Source organism: Salvelinus fontinalis, chromosome 33 (assembly GCF_029448725.1).
Source record: "Salvelinus fontinalis isolate EN_2023a chromosome 33, ASM2944872v1, whole genome shotgun sequence".
NCBI lineage: Eukaryota > Metazoa > Chordata > Actinopteri > Salmoniformes > Salmonidae > Salvelinus > Salvelinus fontinalis.
The window spans coordinates 44,850,821-44,872,755 of record NC_074697.1 but is presented as its reverse complement, the minus strand read 5'-3'; the positions used below and the strand labels follow the sequence as shown (position 1 = coordinate 44,872,755).

The window sequence follows — 21,935 nt, the reverse complement described above, 5'->3', positions numbered from 1 at the left end:
TTCTTGGATATTCAGAGGCTGAGCTATAACCTTCCATAGCCGAGGAGACAATACATTTACTTTGCTTGGGAAATAATCAAATTCTGTCACTATCAATTGAGTAAACTGTTTAAACCAAGACAACTGGGTTTACTTGTGACCTCTCATTGGGTTAAGCCACGGAAGAAGAGTAGCCCGCAATTAAAGCTTATTTTTGTTCTGCGTTGGTTTGCCTACTCTGTCTGGGGTGGAAAGGTAGGCCTAACTTTTGAAAGTACAGCACCATGCTCAGATTTTATTATTTGCAAACAGGGACAGTTTCGTTGCGAACAAGACACACTGATTTGGAGTTGGAGAAATATGATCAAATTAACAGATGCCTAACCTCTCTGTCCATTTTTATCTTGTAATTTCGGTAACGTGTGGTATTAAAAAAAGTTTCCGCTATTATATAACATAAAGTAGAATTGCATGAAATGTTTATAAAGGGCTATTTTTCATTTTACTATATAGGAGATCTTTCCACCCCGACTCTTGTCCATGGTAGTCTGCAAACCCACAACCGTTTGGCCCGCAGCCCTGTGCGCTATCAAAATGGCCTTGTAATGTTTACAGGACAAATAAGTTTGTAAAACGGCATATCTAAGACTCTGGTCTGTCCAAGAAGTGATGGTAAATGGTAGACGTAGAAATAAGTTAATTATAGTGGATTATTTCGATTGGTCCACATTTTTCCTAGAACTTCGTCTTTTCTTTTACGATTCTATCATTGGCCAGTTGACACATGGGTGTGGCTGTGTACAAATTTTGTAGGAAGCATATTGAATGGTTTCATATCAGCGTTTTTATAGACGATATCCGAAACTACCTGTAATAATTGATGGACATGGATTACACAGCAACCCAAAGTGTGTTCAGACAGCGTAAGTTAACGTACGTTGGTCAAACTATTGGTAAGATGTCTTAACTTTTTGGCCTAGAAATGTAGCTAACCGGCATGCTAATACTATTAGTAATAGCTAGCTAACAAGCTAACCCACTCGATGGCTGCTCTTCAAGCCAAAGCTATACTAACTACCTGGCAAATGTAGCAAGCTAACTTGCTTGTTTTGTGTCATATGCGGTTTGTTATCAATCATGACAGCTAATTTCTTACTAATATGGCTAGCTAACGCATGTTGCACAAGACTGAGTTAGCTAGCTGGCTGTTAGCCACGTCATTAGATAAGCTATCTGGTGACGTTGTCATATTCCATGTCGACAGATAATCTGAAACATGTCTGATCAGTTTCGGGCTACATTATTCAGGTGTAGGTTAGAAGGTCGCGCTATTCGCTCTCATGAGTTACGATTTCAAGCCTTCACGTATTTCCTGTATTCCATTGCTTCTAAATTTGGACATGGGACTGTGCCTCTTGTTTTGTTAGCTAACGTTAGCTTCTTGTTGGTCTCCGCCCAGTGTCCAATCAGAACTTGTTCCCAATACAGAGTAGTATTCATACATTACATTAACGTAATTTAGCACCCCTTGCTTGTTCCATATTTTGTTGTGTTACATCCTGAATTCAAAATGGATTCTATTTTTTTTCACCCATCTACACACAATACCCCATAATGACAAAATGAATAAATGTTTCAAAGAAGCACCTTTGGCAGTGATTACAGCTGTGAGTCTTTTGGGGTAAGTCTCTAAGAGCTTTGCACACCTGGATTGTACAATATTTGCCCATTATTATTTGTTATATTCTTCAAGCTCTGTCAAGTTGATTGTTGCTAGACAGACATTTTCAAGTCTTGCCAAAACTGTAACTAGTCCACTCGAGGACATTCAAGTCAAATGTTATTAGTCACGTGCACCAAATACAACCGGTGTAGACCGTCCTTACAGTAAAATGCTTACTTACGAGCCCCTAACCAACAATGCAGTTAAAAAGAAATAAAAGTACAAAGTAATTAGAGCAGCAGTAAAATAACAATAGCGAGACTATATACAGGGTGGTACCGGTACAGAGTCAATGTGCAGGGGTACCGGTTAGTTAAGGTAATATGCACATGTAGGTAGAGTTATTAAAGTGACTGCATAGGTAATAATAGAGAGTAGCAGCAGTGTTCTAGAGGGGGAGAGGGGGGGGGGGGGGGGGCTTCCTCTGACACCGCCTGGTATAGAGGTCCTGGATGGCAGGGAGCTTGGCCCCAGTGATGTACTGGGCCGTACGCACAACCCTCTGTAGTGCTTTGCGGTCGGAGGCTGAGCAGTTGCCATACCAGGCAGTGATGCAACCAGTCAGGATGCTCTTGATGGTGCAGCTGTAGAACCTTTTGTGGATCTTGGTAAAGAATATGGAACATTAGGCCTATACATTTTAAATAGGTCAGAAATAGAGATTCAGAGATGTGCTTCTAATGAATAACAAACATTGTATTTCATTATTTAGACCTATAGGCTTTTTTGAGACAGACTAGAGCTGGACGATATGGACAAACATCTATATCGTGGTAAATTGGCACGATAATGAGAAATTGAATAACTTTAAAACAGTGTGCACCAGTTACTTTTGTTATATGACGCTTAACAACTACTACTACTTGTAATATTGTACCATTTGTCCAGTTAGCAATAGCCCATATTAGCAGACTTATTTCATTTCAAACTTCACATTCCTCTACTTCTAAATCCTTGGTTTGCTTGGTATCGATAATTTTTGGTTTATCGTCCCAGCTCTACAGTAGACCACAAGTGGAGATCTATAAGAGTGTCTGTTTGAAGTTTCATTGTTTCATTTTGAACTAGAGCCTACTTGTCCTGGCTGACTTCTAGCCAGATCTCTCTCACTCTTTGAGAAAGAGGTTCCTGATCTCAGTTGATCTCGTTGTTAAGTATTAATAATAAGATTAGTCTACAGTGCAGGCCAATGGATGTCTGTGAAAGGACAAAGCATCATTTGATAGGAAGCGGCTGGGGTGACATAAGGGTGTCCATCTGCTTAGTGCGTGATGTGACCATTCTGCACTCGGGATAAAACACACCCAGAATTGATGACTGAGAATATCTTACACATGGAGTGAAGAGACCCCGTTATAGGCACTGTCTGTTTAGGCTAGGCTATTTGTTGAATTGTGTCAATGTGCACTGCATGGCTCCTCCTTTTGCAGCTACATTTTGGTTGTCCTTCAAATGCATTGTAAGTTTGCAGTTCGTCACCTTACAACTTCACATATCACAGGTATTAACAATGCATGCTTGTGTTGCACAGTACTTGCAGTCTGTATTCCCCACTCCACTGACCAGAATGTGCTTTCATCTGCCTCTTGCGTGACAGATCCCGAAATGAGGAACACGTCAATGGATGGGACAGACCCCAGCCAGCTGTTTGATGATACCAGTGCAGCGCCGGGTGTGCAGCCCACTGGGTTCCAGGGCCAGGGTGTTGGGACGATGGGTCACCCCGGCCGGACCCTCCTCTCAGACCCTATGTCCAACTTGGCCATGGCTTACGGGAGCAGCCTGGCCAGCCAGGGCAAGGACTTGGTGGACAAAAATGTAAGACTCATGGTAGTGATGGTACATAGTTGTGGTACCAGTTAGTAAGTAGCAACATGAGTGTCATTAAGTGGGCCTAAATTGTCTTGATTTTGCTCCATTTAATCTACAGCTGGATCGTTTCCTCCCCATCTCTAAGCTGAAATATTACTTTGCTGTGGACACAGTTTATGTGGGCAAGAAACTCGGCCTGCTAGTCTTCCCCTACATGCACCAGGTACTGATGCCATGTCACCCTGTGTTACTATGGTCACCATCTGTTGGTATCGCTTGTGTCCATGTCCAGACTCAGAGCTACCAAGCTGATACTGAACTTATGCCCTAGGATGGCTCTCATTGATTGGGTGATGTATGTTTTTGTTTTGTTTTTGATTAGAACTGGGAAGTGAGCTACCAACAGGACACCCCAGTGGCTCCACGCTTTGATATCAACGCTCCTGACTTGTACATTCCAGGTAAAGGAGATTTGGTCAGGTCTACCACCCTGACTGAACCAAACAAATAAAACCTGTAACTAGCCTATTATTGTTTTAACATTGTTTTATATTATTTTGCAGCAATGGGTTTTATCACATACATCCTGGTGGCTGGGTTAGCGCTCGGAACACAGAACAGGTAAACTGGTCCACTTTGCACCTTTCTTCCCAGTTTTCTGTATAAAGAGTATCCTGAAACTTGTATCTCTAAACCCTCACCTCCCCTCTCTAGGTTTACCCCTGAGATCCTAGGCATGCAGGCCAGCTCAGCCCTGGTGTGGCTCATCATGGAGGTGCTGGTTGTCCTCCTCAGTCTCTACCTGGTCACAGTCAACACAGACCTCACCACCATCGATCTTGTGGCCTTCTCTGGATACAAATATGTGGGGTACGGCTGGTCTCTCTCGCTCTCTCTGACATGATTAGTATGACATTGCAGTTTGTGGTTCTGGATTTCCCTGTCTTTCAACATGGAAGTTGTCTTAATTATAATTTTTTTCTAAGTTGTAAAGACATGATGACAGATTCCCTTGTGTGTGCAGGATGATTGTAGGGGTCGTGGCAGGGTTACTATTTGGTCGAACGGGATATTACCTAACGCTGCTGTGGTGCTGTATATCCATCTTCGTCTTCATGGTGAGTAGCAGGAAGAGCGGACTAGAATCGGATTTACTCCACCCAATGTCCCCTGCTAGCGCCTTGACTACTGTACGTAGGTTCACAAGCTTGATTTTGGCTCCCTCTGTCTTGGTCCTCTCTTCAGATCCGCACGTTGAGACTAAAGCTCCTGTCTGAGGCAGCAGCCCAAGGCGTGTTGGTTCACGGGGCCAGGAACCAGCTGAGGATGTACCTGACCATGTCCATCGCAGCCGCCCAGCCCATATTCATGTACTGGTTGACCTATCACCTGGTCAGGTAAGACCACGAGCTGACCAGGAGTGTTTCATCTGACAAGACACTACCTCTCTATGGAAAGATAAGACTGTTCACTGACCATCACCTCTCCCAACCATTCGCTGCAGAGGTGCGGGACACATGCACGGATAAATAAAACCACACACAAATGGCATTGTAGAATTAGCATTGCCAAGTCTCACAGTACAAGTGTGACAGTAGTGTTGACCTGTCTTTTGTATTGTTTTTTTATGTAATTGTCTAAGAAGGATAATTGACTGGCTTGCCATGTTTTGTATACTGTAATTAGTTATGTTTTCTAAGTATTTGTGAACATATGGTTGTATATTAGCAATCTAGCTTGGGTCCTCAATCGCAAAAGCTTTGACTGAGCCAAGGATGGAAGCACAGTTAAGGCAAAATCATAGCCTGTGTAAGTAGGCAACGCAAGAACGATATTAGCTACGTAAAATGGCTGTCCTGCAGAATTTACAGCCCAAAATGGGTAATGTGTCACAACTACGCAGGGAAGCCATTTCATGTGGCTAATTGTGTTCTTGCATCACATACTTACGTTGACTAAAAGGCTTTAACATAATTTGCCTGCGCCGTCCAGTGAGCACAAAAAAAGCGCTCTTAATGTCCTTAATCATAGGACGATGTATGTAAACAGATTTGTGGATGTGTGTTTGTAAATACAAAAAAGGCTTTTTGTACATGTCTGGTGTCTTGATGCCACGAACTGAAGCCCAATCAAAGGCTTTCTATCATGTAACAAAGTCATTAAGTGATCTTAAATTACAGCTGATGCTTTTTTAAACAAGCTTGACAAAAATACATGAGCATATGACACTGTAATTGATTTTCAGGTTTCAAACTGGAAAAATATTTAATGGTTTAGCTGTTCAATTACTAGCTTCCATTTGAAATGTGGGACTAATTACTAGAAATATCACGCTAAAATGGTGTTGCTTTGCCATGCCTCAGTTGCTTTTATGAATATTTGATATACAGAGGCGGAATAACATGGATCCTCTTATGCTCTCTACAACTTGATAAATAAACTGAAACTGGAGTACAAATTTGCTATGGCTTTTTAAAATGTAACTGTTATGAAGCTGAATATTTCTCATCCAGTATCACTAACATACACTCACTTCGTTTTCTATTGATACAATTTTTTTCCAACATGAAATAAGCTTTAATGGACTAAGGCTATGTTGTATCTGTAAGATTAACACTTTAGCCCTTTTCCCTCTCTGCCCCAAGTTAGGATGTTATGATAATCAACAAGGAAAGCCAGTGTGTATGATAAAGCCTGCTTACCTTGACATTCGCAGATGTATTTGTCAGATATTCCTGTCAATCTTGATCCAACACTCCTGCTCTGTCCCCACTGTCACATGGCACAATCAGATAACAGAAGTTGTGGTTTACACCTTGGATTAACATGTGGTTGTCATCAGATCTTGATCGGAAATTGTTGCGTTACACATGGTAATAAAATGTGTCTTATCTGCCGCTGCGTCCACATTGTGCCCAGATGCCATGGTCCCTCCCTGTATACAAATTAATTCAACCTGTCTTCGACCTCCCGTTATGAAACAAGCTGTATAAATTGAAAGGAAACGGCACGTTTTGTTTTACTCATTACTTTTTTATCCAATGATTTAAGACTGGCCATAATAGCCTAGTGTCCCGATTTAACCTTGACCTGTCCACGGGCGTACAAATAAATATTCGGAGAATCTCTCCCATCCCTAAAAAAGTCACCACACAAACGAGCTGAGTATCTGGATGTGTGTACAAAATTGAACAGTATAAATAGAAATTACACGGAGGCCCTAATTCCCACAGTAAAAACCGAAACAAGTTCAAGTAGGCCACAAAGTGCATCTCAGAATGGCGCAAAGCATTATCCAAACAGGTTTGTCCTTTACGCATGGATGTCGTCTTTATATTATTGTAATCTTGTATTGTAAATAACTCCTATATAGGCCTAAAAGGCACCAAATTTAAAAAAGCGACAGGCTGGGAGTACAACCATGGTTTAGTTTCCTCCAAATAATTGATCAGTGATAAATCGCTACCGGAACTTCAATATGATAACCTATAGCGAGACGTGGTCAAATTATGAAAAGGCTTGGACAAAAGCTGCAATCGATATATTGGACAGTGGCCTTGTTCATGCTTACAGAAAGCTATGTGACTTCTAAATAATAAAATCAAAAAGGATTGGATTGTAATACCAATGTATTGTTTTCATATCTGATAGGCCAATAGCAACTGAAATGGACTTCACTACCCGCTAACCTTTCATTCTGGCTAGATTTAAATGTACAGGTGGAAAATTTGGTATACACATTATACTTTGCCATATACAGTACTTGTCATGCATTGAGCTTTTCTGCTGCGACCCAAAGATTGTAGTTGTTTTGTATATTTTAACATTGTGTTATATTTAAACTGTGCTACTTTAGGGTTTTACAATTTGTTAATAATCTATGATTGAATATTTATTTACAATTTAGTCTTTGAATGCGAGAAACCAATAGAATCTACTTACACTACAACATTGGTCTTTCCCAGAACATTGTCAGAAACCTATCTACATATTTCAGGTGACCTCTGTATAAAACTATACTTTGGTATTATGTTTACAATTCATTCGTGTAAAAGGAGATCAGTTATGTCTCTCATGAAGATGGCTGTCCGTAGTCTGATTGGGTAGTGACAATATAGAAGACACAGGTGTGATTTTACTTCTCAGACAAATATTATTCTCTATATGCCTGTCTACAGAAACTCTCCATAGACAACCTCAAATAATTTATCCATCTGGTTTGATTTTAATTTTTTTCCATTGAGTTCTCAAAAAATAGACAAGTGGTGCCAAGTATTGCAAGACAATTTATTTCCAGATTCATATGTTCAAACAGTATTCAGACCCCTTCCCTTTTCCCACATTTTGTTACAGCCTTATTCTAACATGCATTTAAAAACAAATCTACACATTACACCATAATAAAGCGAAAACAGGTTCAGAAATGTTTGCAATACCTTATTTACATAAGGATTCAGACGCTTTACTAGGAGACTCGAAATTGAGCTCAGATGCATCCTGTTTCCATTGATCATCCTTGAGATGTTTTTAGAAACTTGATTGGAGTGCACCTGAGAAATTCAATTGATTGGACATGATTTGGTAAGGCATGACCTGTCTAATATAAGGTCCCACAGTTGACAGTGCATGTCAGAGGAAAAACCAAGCCGAGGTCGAAGGAATTGTCCCTAGAGCTCCGAGACAGGATTGTGACGAGGCACAGATCTGGGGAAGGGTACCAAAAAAGGTATGCAGCATTGTAGGTCTCCCAAGAACACAGTGGCCTTGATAATTCTTAAATGGAAGTTTAGAACCACCAAGACTCTTCTAGAGCTGGCCTCCCCGCTAAACTGAGCAATTAGGGGAGAAGGGCCTTGGTCCGGGAGGTGACCAGTAACCAGATGGTCACACTGACAGCACTCCAGAGTTCCTCTGTGGAGATGGGAGAACATTCTAGAAGGACAACCATCTATGCAGCACTCCACCTATCAAGCCTTTATGGTAGAGTGGCCAGACGGAAGCCACTCCTCAGTAAAAGGCACATGACAGCCCGCTTGGAGTTTGCCAAAAGGCACCTAAAGGACTCTCAGATCATGAGAAACAAGACACTAGTCTGATGAAACCAAGATTGAACTTTTTGGCCTCAATGCCAAGCATCACGTCTGGAGGAAACCAGGCACTGCTAATCACCTGGCCAAAACCATCCCTATGGTGAAGCATGGTGGTGGCAGCATCATGCTGTGCGGATGTTTTTCAGTGGCGTGAACTGGGAGACTAGTCAGGATCGAGGTAAAGATAAATGGTGCAAAGTACAGAGATCCTTGGTGAAGACCTGCTCCAGAGCGCTCAGGACCTCCGACTGGGGTGAAGGCTCACCTTCCAACGGGACAACAACCCTAAGCACACAGCCAAGACAACGCAGGAGGTGCTTGTAACGTCATACCCAAGACTTGATGCTGTAATCGCTGCCAAAGGTCCTTCAACAAAGTACTTAAAGGGTCTGAATACTTATGTAAAATGTGAGTTTTTAAAAATTTGTAATACATTTGCAAAAAATTCTAAACCTGTTTTTGCTTTGTCATTATGGGGTACTGTGTGTAGTTTGAGGGGGGGGGGGGGACAATTTAATTTCAGAATAAGGCTGTAACGTAACAATGTGGAAAAAGTCAAGGGGTCTGAATACTTTCCCGAAGGCACTGTGTAGTATGCCATGGCAAGGATACATTCTGGACAGTATACATTGTGTACAAAACATTAAGAACATCTTCCTAATATCCTACTTTTGGTTTTGGTTGAAAGTTAAATACTTTTTTCAGGTAATTTCAATGTAGTTTCATACAAATGGACACAGTATCAAATTGGTCTATGAACAATTGTATTAATAATCATACATCAATTCAGTAATTACACAGTATTGATTAAGAACATTGAAGTGCTAATTGTCTTTATTCCACTACTGAAGAAGCATGACTCAAATCACCTGCTCATATTTCAAACATCCAGTGTGAGAAAAGATACATGTTGTATTATTCTATACCTCACCATTAAGTGAATTATTGCCAATACATATTAACATTGAGATATTTGATGGTTGAGATGGTTGAGATATTTCTTATTTACATTTCATGTAACATTTAGTCATTATTTATGTAACCAATTTATTTGTACAATTATATTGTTTACAAACAATGGAGTAAAACAAGCTTATATTTTGGGGTGGACATTGCATCCTATTCTTAATCAATGGCATGCACATATTCGAAAACCAATGAACCGACCCATCAACTCTTGCAAAAACAAATATGTGAAAAAGCAACCCATCTTAGTATGAAAAACAGTATAAATTCAGTATGTATCATCCACCTTGTCAAAATTGTGCATGGTATGTACACTAAGTGTACAAAACGTTGTGGACACCATGACAGACTGACCAGGTGAATCCAGGTGAATGCTATGATCCCTTATTGATGTTAAATCCTTGAGACATGGATTGTGTATGTGTGCCATTCAGAGCGTGAATGGCCAAGGCAAAAGATTAAAGTTCCTCTGAACGGGGAATGGTAGTAGGTGCCAGGCGCACCGGTTTGTGTCAAGAACTGCAAAGCTGCTGGGTTTTTCACGCTCACAGGGTTCGTACAGACAGTGGCAAGTCAAATGCAAGGACTTTCAAGCACTAATACTTATTTTCAAGGATTATCCATTTGTAATAGTTCCTATTATGCAAATGTTTAGTCACCACCAGATTGCAGTATATCAACCACATGAAAAAGATTACGTACTATTCATCACTGCCTTACAAGTTCTACTCAATAATACGTTTCACTACTTATTTACTACACAAGAGTGGTAAAGTCAGTACTGATGATGTTGACTGATTTTCTCATATGAACTAACTCAGTATAATATTTTAAATTGTTGCATGTTGCATTTATATTTTTGTTCAGTGTACATGATAATATTTAAATTGTCTTTATAACTCAACATTTTGGGACCCAGAAGCTGTCCCAACACAATGACATGAAAGTGAATTCTGACAGTGTAAAATGCCCCTCCTTTAGTTGACTCTAAAATGTTGCATTCTATACCCATTTGAAGAGATACAAGTTATTGTGTTTAATAAGATGAAGGACTCTCTCAGGGGACCCTATTTAAAACTTATGGGACCACAAGTTTGGGTACAACTGTAATACTGTCTCTCTCCCTGCTTGCTTCAATGCTTCCTCTTTGGATCTTCCTTTGCCTCCATTGCAGCCTGACTTACCGCTGTCTGTTTTACTACTCTCTGTAAATAATGTTTTTTGTTATGATAAATTATTGTAGCCAATCTTTTGATTATAGCCATCTTAATTTGTCAACTGCTCCTGCAGAGGTCAGGCTCCGTTCGACGTTAGCTTCTAATTGCATCCTTCTAGTCAGCTAGTTATAGCCAGAGTCCTAGCGCTACCGAGCTAGCTAGACATCTGACTGAAATAGCAGCGACTATTTACCAGTTGCACACTCATTCTCCGAGAGCCAGGGGTTTTTCGTTTTGGGGATGTCCGTTGACACCGCAGGAGTCGAGGGATGTTAAAAAAAATCCCCGCTGTCAACGGCGTCTGACACTTGCCATTGTCTGGGTTGAGTTAGTTCCTTTCACCTCTCCGCCTATGTCGTGGGCGGAATTTCCCCTTGGACAGAGTAGGCAATGAATGAGCTGCCTTCAAGGCAAATCCGGGGAGCAGGCGAACATAACGAACATACATGAATCACTCATGATTCCACTTGTTCGCAGAGGTAGGCGCAATTAGAACTCTGATCAAAAATCCTTCTGAGCGTTGATCAATGCTGGGAACGTAATAAGTGGGTAAACAATAATTAACAAAATATGGTAAGTAAACGCTATTTCACAAGTAAAAATCCCTGGTTGTCTGGCAAAACCCATTCATTAACATCAATATCCTGTCAGGCAGGAATAAATCTACATTTGCCCGGCATTTTAGCTATCGATGTGATGTTTGGCGGCGCTTAATCAATCAATTCTGTACCTGCCTGGCTGAGTGCCATTGTGGTGAAAGGAAAACACGTAAGGAAATAACATATTTGATCATGTTCTGCTCTGCTCTCATTTTAATTCAAGTACTTTTCAAGTACTAACTTGAGAAAAGGTCTGATTTTCAAGGTCTTCCAGTACTTGAATTTTAGAGTGCCAAATTCAAGTACTTTAAGCACCTTGTGCGAACCCTGCTCTCAACGGTTTCCTGTGTGTATCAAGAAAGATCCACCACCCAAAGGCCAGCCAAACAACTTGACAACTGTGGGAAGCATTGGAGTCAACATGGGCCAGCATCCCTGTGGAACACTTTCAACACCTTGCAGAGTCCAATGTTTCATTTAATCCATTTTAGAATAAGGCTGTAACAAAATGGGGAAGGGGTCTGAATACTTTCCGAATGTACTGTATATACTGTATCTTACTCTCCAAGACAGTCTCGGAGGTAGCAAGGCGGGGCGGCTTGTCTCATCACCTTTTCAGTAGTGGGTGAGCGAATCATCACTGGTTCATACAAACACAGGACAGGGACATAGAGCCTAGTTATTACAACACTACTGTAGAGAAATAGAAATGGCATCTTTTTGTAGGCACTAACTCCACCATGGTTTGTTGGACAAGGCTATGGGGAAATTAATGGCCTTTTTGGAGGGTTTTTGGATAAACACCGAAAATAAGGTCTGTGGTAAACACAGGCTTAGGAGATCTTATATGTTCTGCTCAATAAGATAATCTTCATCAGTTAATCTAACTTTTGTGATTTTTGAAGCATTTATGTTTTTTCGGACTACAAGTTGGCGAGCTCTATACCATGCCTTCTTAACTGCCCGTGGGAAGATTCATTAAGTTGTAATGATTTGAATTAAATATACAACTTCAGTCTCACAGACAACATTATGTTAATAAATGTAGTGTATAACAAGAGTCTGGGTCAGCTCCTGATTTCTGGGCCACTGAAGCAGCCTGGGATGGTATAGTCTGCCCTTTGACCTCGAGGACGAGCCAATCTGTCATTAAGCGACTCCGTTTCTTCATCAGACATTGGAGTCATCAGTGAGAGCAGATCCTTGGTCTCCTCATCCTGAGGGAAAGAAACACTGAACACACACCCTTCCCTGTGTCCTACACATTAATTATAATAAGGCAGGCAAAGCCTATTGTAGGGGTGCACCTCAATAGTCTACAGTGGCTTCCTATCTCCTTTCTTTCATTTGCACTGATCTGAACAGCAGATAGGTGAAAGCATTATGGTATTTGTTTTCACCCGTCCAGTTCATTCAGAGCAGTATGAGCAGAGAACAGAATATAAGCCACTTCAAACTATTGAGATGCACCCAAAACCTTGGGTACGGTGCCATACTGTAGTATACCTCAAATTTGAGCTTAGCTCTGTTGATGTCCATGCAGGAGCGGAGACACCCCCCAACCACCATGCCCCTCACATGCACTACCCTGCTATCCAGGTGGCTCTGTATCCCTCCCAGCATGAACTGCAGTAACTCTGACAGGGGAAAAGACATTAGGGTTGTGATCAGTAGGCACAAAACAGAAGAAAACAGACTTCAACAAGGTGGGACTACATGTACACTTCCCATAACAAAATGTTTATCGTCGTTTTCCTAGTAAAAATGAATATAACTCAAGAGGCGGACAGGTCAGAAGCTAGTATGAACAGCTCTGATCGTGTGACAATACTGTGCCGTAGTATTAGGGGTGTTACCTGAGCGTAGCTACTGTCGCTCTGCATCACTCAGTCACACACAGCAGCAGAGCCCGGCTCACATAGAGCTGAAGCTCCAGAGGGGGTTGGCTCAGGCCTGGCACAGCAACCGCAGCACCTGGACACACACGCAGTCACACACACACAATCAACATTGTCATGAAAATACACACATATCATCACAACACCAAAGACTGTTGTACACTCACCTGTATAAGTAGTGGCCTCTCCCTGTCCTGAGCCGGGTAGCCCAGAAGAATCCTCAAAACAAGAGTGAAGTTGAAGACTTCGGCTATAACAACAGCTTTTTAAGTGGACTTTCTGTCCTTCAACACCAGCTTCCCCATGATCCTGGACCTCTGTCAGGCTTAGAGGAAAAAGAACACTTGCATTACGAGAAAAAGGCATGGGACAAAGACAGACAGCTTGACACCTTTTTATAACGTCTAGCTATCTCCCCTTCCCTTACCTGTTGACAGTTGACATCCTGCACCAGCCCAGTGAGAACACACTCCAGCCAGCACTCTGGGACGGTCTCCAGCAGCTTCCAGCACACCCTCTGCCACACCATGTCTGAGCGTGTGCAGGAGAAGCGAGGGGCCAGCACCTCAAACACCAACCCTGCAGAAAGAGACACACAATGCTGTAACTCTGCTGATGAACAGAAAAGTGTTGCGGTTGACACTCATCAATACAGGAGGAACACATGTTGAATGCAGACTTGCTTAACACAGTGTCCCTGAACACAAGCCTTTCCCAGGGCATGGGCCACAAAAGTCAGGGAGCAGTCTTTTCCATCTGGTAACAACAGTATATTTTATTCTGTTTTTAAAATCAGATTTTACTGCTTGCGTGCAGTCTGTTCTGGACTTGTAACTGTGAAGAGACCTCTGCTGGCATGTCTTGTGGGGTATGCATAGGTGTCCGAGCTGTGTGCTAGTAGTTTAAACAGCTTGGTGCATTTAACATGTCAACACTTCTTACAAAAACAAGTAGTGATGAAGTCAATCTCTGCTCTACTTTGAGCCATGAGAGATTGACATGCATATTATGAATGTACATTTAAGGGCCAGCCGTGCCACCCTGTTCTGGGCCAGTTGTAATTTTCCCAAGTCCTTCTTTGTGGCAGCTGACCACATGACTGGGAGGTAGTCCAGGTGCTACAAAACTAGGGCCTGTAGGACCTGCCTTGTTGATATTGCCGTCAAGGAGGCAGAGCAGCACTTTATTATGGACAGACCTCTCCCCGTCTTAGCTACTGTTGAATCAATATGTTTTGACCGTAAGTTTACAATCCAGGGTTACTCCATGCAGTTTAGTCTCCTCAACTTGCTCAATTTCCACATGATTCATTACAAGACTTAGTTGAGGTTTAGTGAATGATCTGTCCCAAATACAATGATTTTAGTTTTTGAAATATTTAGGATTTTTTTGTTGTTGTATTCTTCCAAAAAAATATTCAAAAATAAAATTTACTTGCAGTTTTTATTTATTTATTTATTTCACCTTTATTTAACCAGGTAGGCAAATTGAGAACACGTTCTCATTTACAATTGCGACCTGGCCAAGATAAAGCAAAGCAGTTCGACACATACAACAACACATAGTTACACATGGAGTAAAACAAACATACAGTCAATAATACAGTGAAAATAAGTCTATATACAATATGAGCAAGTGAGGTAAGGGAGGTGAAGGCAAACAAGATATAAATATAAATAAATAAATAAAATATAAAAAGGCCATGGTGGCGAAGTAAATACAATATAGCAAGTAAAAAAAATAACACTGGAATGGTTGGTTTGCAGTGGAAGAAGGTGCAAAGTAGAGATAGAAATAATGGGGTGCAAAGGAGCAAAATAAATAAATACAGTAGGTAAAGAGGTAGTTGTTTGGGCTAAATTATAGATGGGCTATGTACAGGTGCAGTAATCTATGAGCTGCTCTGACAGCTGGTGCTTAAAGCTAGTGAGGGAGATAAGTGTTTCCAGTTTCAGAGATTTTTGTAGTTCGTTCCAGTCATTGGCAGCAGAGAACTGGAAGGAGAGGCGGCCAAAGGAAGAATTGGTTTTGGGGGTGACCAGAGAGATATACCTGCTGGAGCGCGTGCTACGGGTGGGCGTTGCTATGGTGACCAGCGAGCTGAGATAAGGGGGGACTTTACCTAGCAGGGTCTTGTAGATGACCTGGAGCCAGTGGGTTTGGCGACGAGTGTGAAGCGAGGGCCAGCCAACGAGAGCGTACAGGTCGCAGTGGTGGGTAGTATATGGAGCTTTGGTGACAAAACGGATGGCACTGTGATAGACTGCATCCAATTTATTGAGTAGGGTTTTGGAGGCTATTTTGTAAATGACATCACCGAAGTCGAGGATTGGTAGGATGGTCAGTTTTACAAGGGTATGTTTGGCAGCATGAGTGAAGGATGCTTTGTTGCGGAATAGGAAGCCGATTCTAGATTTAACTTTGGATTGGAGATGCTTGATGTGAGTCTGGAAGGAGAGTTTACAGTCTAACCAGACACCTAGGTATTTGTAGTTGTCCACATATTCTAAGTCAGAGCCGTCCAGAGTAGTGATGCTGGACAGGCGGGCAGGTGCAGGCAGCGATCGGTTGAAGAGCATGCATTTAGTTTTACTTGTATTTAAGAGCAATTGGAGGCCACGGAAGGAGAGTTGTATGGCATTGAAGCTCGCCTGGAGGGTTGTTAACACAGTGTCAAGAGAAGGGCCAGAAGTATACAGAATAGTGTCGTCTGCGTAGAGGTGGATCAGAGACTCACCAGCAGCAAGAGCGACATCATTGATGTATACAGAGAAGAGAGTCGTTCCAAGAATTGAACCCTGTGGCACCCCCATAGAGACTGCCAGAGGTCCGGACAACAGACCCTCCGATTTGACACACTGAACTCGATCAGAGAAGTAGTTGGTGAACCAGGCGAGGCAATCATTAGAGAAACCAAGGCTGTCGAGTCTGCCGATGAGGATGTGGTGATTGACAGAGTCAAAAGCCTTGGCCAGGTCAATGAATATGGCTGCACAGTACTGTTTCCTATCGATAGCGGTTAGGATATCGTTTATGACCTTGAGCGTGGCTGAGGTGCACCCATGACCAGCTCTGAAACCAGATTGCATAGCGGAGAAGGTATGGTGGGATTCGAGATGGTCGGTAATCTGTTTGTTGACTTGGCTTTCGAAGACCTTAGAAAGGCAGGGTAGGATAGATATACAGTATATCACAAAAGTGAGTACACCCCTCACATTTTTGTAAATATTTGAGTATATCTTTTCATGTGACAACACTGAAGAAATGACACTTTGCTACAATGTAAAGTAGTGAGTGTACAGCTTGTATAACAGTGTGAATTTGCTGTCCCCTCAAAATAACTCAACACAGAGGCATTAATGTCTAAACCGCTGGCAACAAAAGTGAGTACACCCCTAAGTGAAAATGTCCAAATTGGGCCCAATTAGCCATTTTCCCTCCCCGGTGTCATGTGACTCGTTAGTGTTACAAGGTCTCAGGTATGAATGGGGAGCAGGTGTGTTAAATTTGGTGTCATCGCTCTCACACTCCCTCATACTGACTGGCCACTGGAAGTTCAACATGGCACCTCATGGCAAAGAACTCTCTGAGGATCTGAAAAAAATAATTGTTGCTCTACATAAAGATGGCCTCGGCTATAAGATTGCCAAGACTCTGAAACTGAGCTGCAGCACGGTGGCCAAGACCATACAGCGATTTAACTGGACAGGTTCCACTCAGAACAGGCCTCGCCATGGTCGACCAAAGAAGTTGAGTGCACGTGCTCAGCGTCATATCCAGAGGTTGTCTTTGGGAAATAGACGTATGATTGCTGCCAGCATTGCTGCAGAGGTTGAAGGGGTGGGGGGTCAGCCTGTGAGTGCTCAGACCATACGCCGTATACTGCATCAAATTGGTCTGCATGGCTGTCGTCCCAGAAGGAAGCCTCTTCTAAAAATGATGCACAAGAAAGCCCGCAAACAGTTTGCTGAAGACAAGCAGACTAAGGACATGGATTACTGGAACCATGTCCTGTGGTCTGATGAGACCAAGATAAACTTATTTGGTTCAGATGGTGTGTGGCGGCAACCAGGTGAGGAGTACAAAGACAAGTGTGTCTTGCCTACAGTCAAGCATGGTGGTGGGAGTGTCATGGTCTGGGGCTGCATGAGTGCTGCCGTCACTGGGGAGCTACAGTTCATTGAGGGAACCTTGAATGCCAACATGTATTGTGACATACTGAAGCAGAGTATGATCCCCTCCCTTCGGAGACTGGGCCGCAGGGCAGTATTCCAACATGATAACGACCCCAAACACACCTCCAAGACGACCACTGCCTTGCTAAAGAAGCTGAGGGTAAAGGTGATGGACTGGCCAAGCATGTCTCCAGACCTAAACCCTATTGAGCATCTGTGGGGCATCCTCAAACGGAAGGTGGAGGAATGCAAGGTCTCTAACATCCACCAGCTCCGTGATGTCGTCATGGAGGAGTGGAAGAGGACTCCAGTGGAAACCTGTGAAGCTCTGGTGAACTCCATGCCCAAGAGGGTTAAGGCAGTGCTGGAAAATGATGGTGGCCACACAAAATATTGACACTTTGGGCCCAATTTGGACATTTTCACTTAGGGGTGTACTCACTTTTGTTGCCAGCGGTTTAGACATTAATGCCTGTGTGTTGAGTTATTTTGAGGGGACAGCAAATTTATGCTGTTATACAAGCTGTACACTCACTACTTTACATTGTAGCAAAGTGTCATTTCTTCAGTGTTGTCACATGAAAAGATATACTCAAATATTTACAAAAATGTGAGGGGTGTACTCACTTTTGTGATATACTGTAGGTCTGTAGCAGTTTGGGTCTAGAGTGTCTCCCCCTTTGAAGAGGGGGATAACCGCAGCTGCTTTCCAATCTTTGGGAATCTCAGACGACACGAAAGAGAGGTTGAAAAGGCTGGTAATAGGGGTGGCAACAATTTCAGCAGATAGTTTTAGAAAGAAAGGGTCCAGATTATCTAGCCCGGCTGATTTGTAAGGGTCCAGATTTTGCAGCTCTTTCAGAACATCAGCTGACTGTATTTGGGAGAAAGAGAAATGGGGAAGGCTTGGGCGAGTAGCAGAGGGGAGGGCAGTGCTGTTGACCGGGGTAGGGGTAGCCAGGTGGAAAGCATGGCCAGCCGTAGAAAAATGCTTATTGAAATTCTCAATTATAATGGATTTGTCGGTGGTGACAGTATTTCCTATCTTCAGTGCAGTTGGAAGCTGGGAGGAGGTGTTCTTATTCTCCATGGACTTTACAGTGTCCCAGAACTTTTTTGAGTTTGTGTTGCAGGAAGCAAATTTCTGCTTGAAAAAGCTAGCCTTGGCTTTTCTAACTGCCTGTGTATACTGGTTTCTAGCTTCCCTGAAAAGTTGCATATCACGGGGGCTGTTCGATGCTAATGCAGAACGCCATAGGATGTTTTTCTGTTGGTTAAGGGCAGTCAGGTCAGGAGAGAACCAAGGGCTATATCTGTTCCTGGTTCTAAATTTCTTGAATGGGGCATGCTTATTCAAGATGGTGAGGAAGGCATTTAAAAAAAATATCCAGGCATCCTCTACTGACGGGATGAGATCAATATCCTTCCAGGATACCTCGGCCAGGTCGATTAGAAAGGCCTGCTCGCTGAAGTGTTTCAGGGAGCGTTTGACAGTGATGAGTGGAGGTCGTTTGATCGCTGACCCATTACGGATACAGGCAATGAGGCAGTGATCGCTGAGATCTTGGTTGAAAACAGCAGAGGTGTATTTGGAGGGCAGGTTGGTTAGGATGATGTCTATGAGGGTACCCGTGTTTACGGAATTGGGGTGATACCTGGTAGGTTCATTGATAATTTGTGTGAGATTGAGGGCATCAAGCTTAGATTGTAGGATGGCTGGGGTGTTAAGCATGTTCCAATTTAGGTCGCCTAGCAGCACAAGCTCTGAAGATAGATGGGGGGCAATCAGTTCACATATGGTGTCCAGAGCACAGCTGGGGGCAGAGGGTGGTCTATAGCAGGCGGCAACAGTGAGAGACTTGTTTTTAGAGAGGTGGATTTTTAAAAGTAGGAGTTCAAATTGTTTCGGAACAGACCTGGATAGTAAAACAGAACTCTGCAGGCAATCCTTGCAGTAGATTGCAACACCGCCCCCTTTGGCCGTTCTATCTTGTCTGAAAATCTTGTAGTTAGGGATGAAAATGTCAGAATTTTTGGTGGTCTTCCTAAGCCAGGATTCAGACACGGCTAAAACATCTGGGTTGGCAGAGTGTGCTAAAGCAGTGAACAAAACAAACTTAGGGAGGAGGCTTCTAATGTTAACATGCATGAAACCAAGGCTATTACGGTTACAGAAGTCATCAAAAGAGAGCGCCTGGGGAATAGGAGTGGAGCTAGGTACTGCAGGGCCTGGATTCACCTCTACATCACCAGAGGAACAGAGGAGGAGTAGGATAAGGGTACGGCTAAAAGCTATGAGAATTGGTCGTTTGGAACGTCTAGAACAGAGAGTAAAAGGAAGTTTCTGGGGGCGATAAAATAGCTTCAAGGAATAATGTACAGACAAACGTATGGTAGGATGTGAATACAGTGGAGGTAAACCTAGATAATGGGTGATGATGAGAGAGATATAGTCTCTAGAAACATCATTGAAACCAGGTGATGTCATCGCATATGTGGGTGGTGGAACTGAGAGGTTGGATATATAGTGAGCAGGGCTAGAGGCTCTACAGTGAAATAAGCCAATAAACACTAACCAGAACAGCAATGGACAAGGCATATTTACATTAAGGAGAGGCATGCTTAATCGAGTGATCATAAGGGTCCAGTGAGTAGAGGTTGGTTGGCGGCACGGCGATCCAGACAGCTGGCCGGGTAGCTGGCTATCGGTAGCAAGATAACATAGGATGGAGGTCTGTTTTTATTTTTATTTTATTTTTTGTCACCTCGTTCGTTTCCGTCGGTAGATTAGTGGGGTTCCGTGTGGTAGAGGGGATCGATCCAATTGGCAAAATAGAAAAAAAATAAAATAAATAAATTGTCCGGTATATTTATTTAGATAGCAGCCGATAAGACAGCTAATAATTAGCAGATGGGTATTCAGAAACGTCGCAATGGAAAAGCCTGTTGAAACCACCTCGGACAATTACGTCGGCAGACCAGTCGTGATGGATCGGCGGGGCTCCGTGTCGGCAATAAAGGGTCCAGTCCAATTGGCAAAAGAGGTATTGTAGCCCAATAATTCTCTGGTAGGCCTCTTCGGCTAGCCGGCAGATGGGCCTAGCTCGAGGCTAGCTCAAGGCTAACTGGTGCTTGTTTCGGGACAGAGGTATTAGCCAGTAGTAGCCACCTGGTTGCAGCTAGCTAGCGACGATGATCCGGTGTAATTGTCCAGAGCTTGCGTCAGGAATCCGGTGATGTGGTAGAGAAAAAGCAGTCCTATATTCTCTGGGTTGATATCGCGCCTGCAGACTGGCAGGTATTTGCCCGAGCTGAAGCTGGCTGGTGTCCGAGTTAAGGGCGAAGACCGCAGCAGTGGCTAACTGACTACTGGCTAGTAGCTAGTTATCTGGCTAGCTTCTGATTGGGGTTACGGTTCTAAAGTATAAAAAATAGCAGATCCGTACCACATTGGGTGAGGCGGGTTGCGGGAATGTATATTCAGTTCCAAGATGGAAAGTGAAATTAAAATATATACGAAATGTATACAAAAAATACGAGGACTATTTACGCGGGACAAGACGGGACAAGACAAGACAAACACACGTCCGACTGCTACGCCTTCTTGGAACGCTATGTGAAGCCACAACATTTACATTACAATCAGTCATCTAACAGACTCCCATCCAGAGTGCCCTCAGGGTCAAAGTCCTGACCAAGGACACGTTGACAGGTCTCCCACCAGGTCAAAACAGGGACCAGAACCTGCAACTATTTGGCGACCGGGCCCAAGCTCCCAACCGCCGGGCCACCAACCCTCCAAGATCCCCCCACAGTTCCCTGAGAGCTGCCACTCAACAATTGACTTCAATACAAAACCTAGGAGGCTTATGGTTCTCACCCCCTTCCATAGACTTACACAGTAATTATGACAACTTCCAGAGGATGTCCTCCAACATATCAGAGCTCTTGCAGCATGAACTGACATGTTGTCCACCCAATCAAAGGATCAGAGAATTAATCTAGTACTGAAAGCATACGCTACAGCTAGCTAGCACTGCAGTGTATACAAGGTGGTGAGTAGTTGACTCAGAGAGAAAGAAAATAGTTGAACAGTTTAACAAATTAATTTCTTCCTAAATGGAGGAAAAGCGAGAGAGCGAGAGTGTCATTTATTTTTGCTTTCAGTTTCACCTACTTAGCTAGAAAATGCAGCTAGCGAGTTTAGCCTACTGAAAGACCCTGCTCAAACAGAGGGATGCTATGTTAGCTATGACTATCCAACACAACACTGGAACTCTTCCAAGTAAAAGGTGAGCTTTTGGTTTTACAAATGTATTGCCACCAGTGCCCGCCGGTGTAACTGCTTACTGATGGACACTAACGTTACCATATGATTTAGCGGGTTTACTAACGCGTTAGTTCTATTAGCTATGCTGACTATGCATTGAAGTCCACAATTAAAGGGAAGAGGAGAAAGTAGGAGAGCGCATGATG

General features: G+C 42.9%; 1 protein-coding gene and 1 long non-coding RNA gene across 4 annotated transcripts; one reads left to right on the top strand and one right to left on the bottom strand.

Moving 5' to 3' along the window:
* The first annotated feature begins 734 nt into the window (after positions 1–734).
* On the top strand, positions 735–5,972 carry LOC129832356 (protein YIF1B-like). Of its 3 annotated transcripts, none has more exons than XM_055896367.1 (8): positions 735–902; positions 3,300–3,520; positions 3,633–3,737; positions 3,897–3,975; positions 4,078–4,135; positions 4,229–4,384; positions 4,539–4,632; positions 4,760–5,972. In XM_055896367.1, exons 1-8 carry the CDS (start codon positions 860–862, stop codon positions 4,913–4,915), a joined length of 912 nt encoding a protein of 303 aa, XP_055752342.1. In that variant the 5' UTR covers positions 735–859; the 3' UTR covers positions 4,916–5,972. The 3 variants fall into 3 exon arrangements, with proteins under 3 accessions (XP_055752342.1, XP_055752343.1, XP_055752341.1); XM_055896368.1 differs by having other exon boundaries at positions 735–912; XM_055896366.1 differs by having other exon boundaries at positions 735–932.
* Positions 5,973–7,787: 1,815 nt separating this feature from the next.
* LOC129832355 (uncharacterized) lies at positions 7,788–13,854 on the bottom strand. Its single transcript, XR_008755909.1, has 2 exons — positions 13,712–13,854; positions 7,788–13,609 (listed from the first exon to the last, which is right to left on the bottom strand). It is a non-coding gene; the product is annotated as an uncharacterized LOC129832355 (long non-coding RNA).
* Positions 13,855–21,935: the final 8,081 nt, after the last annotated feature.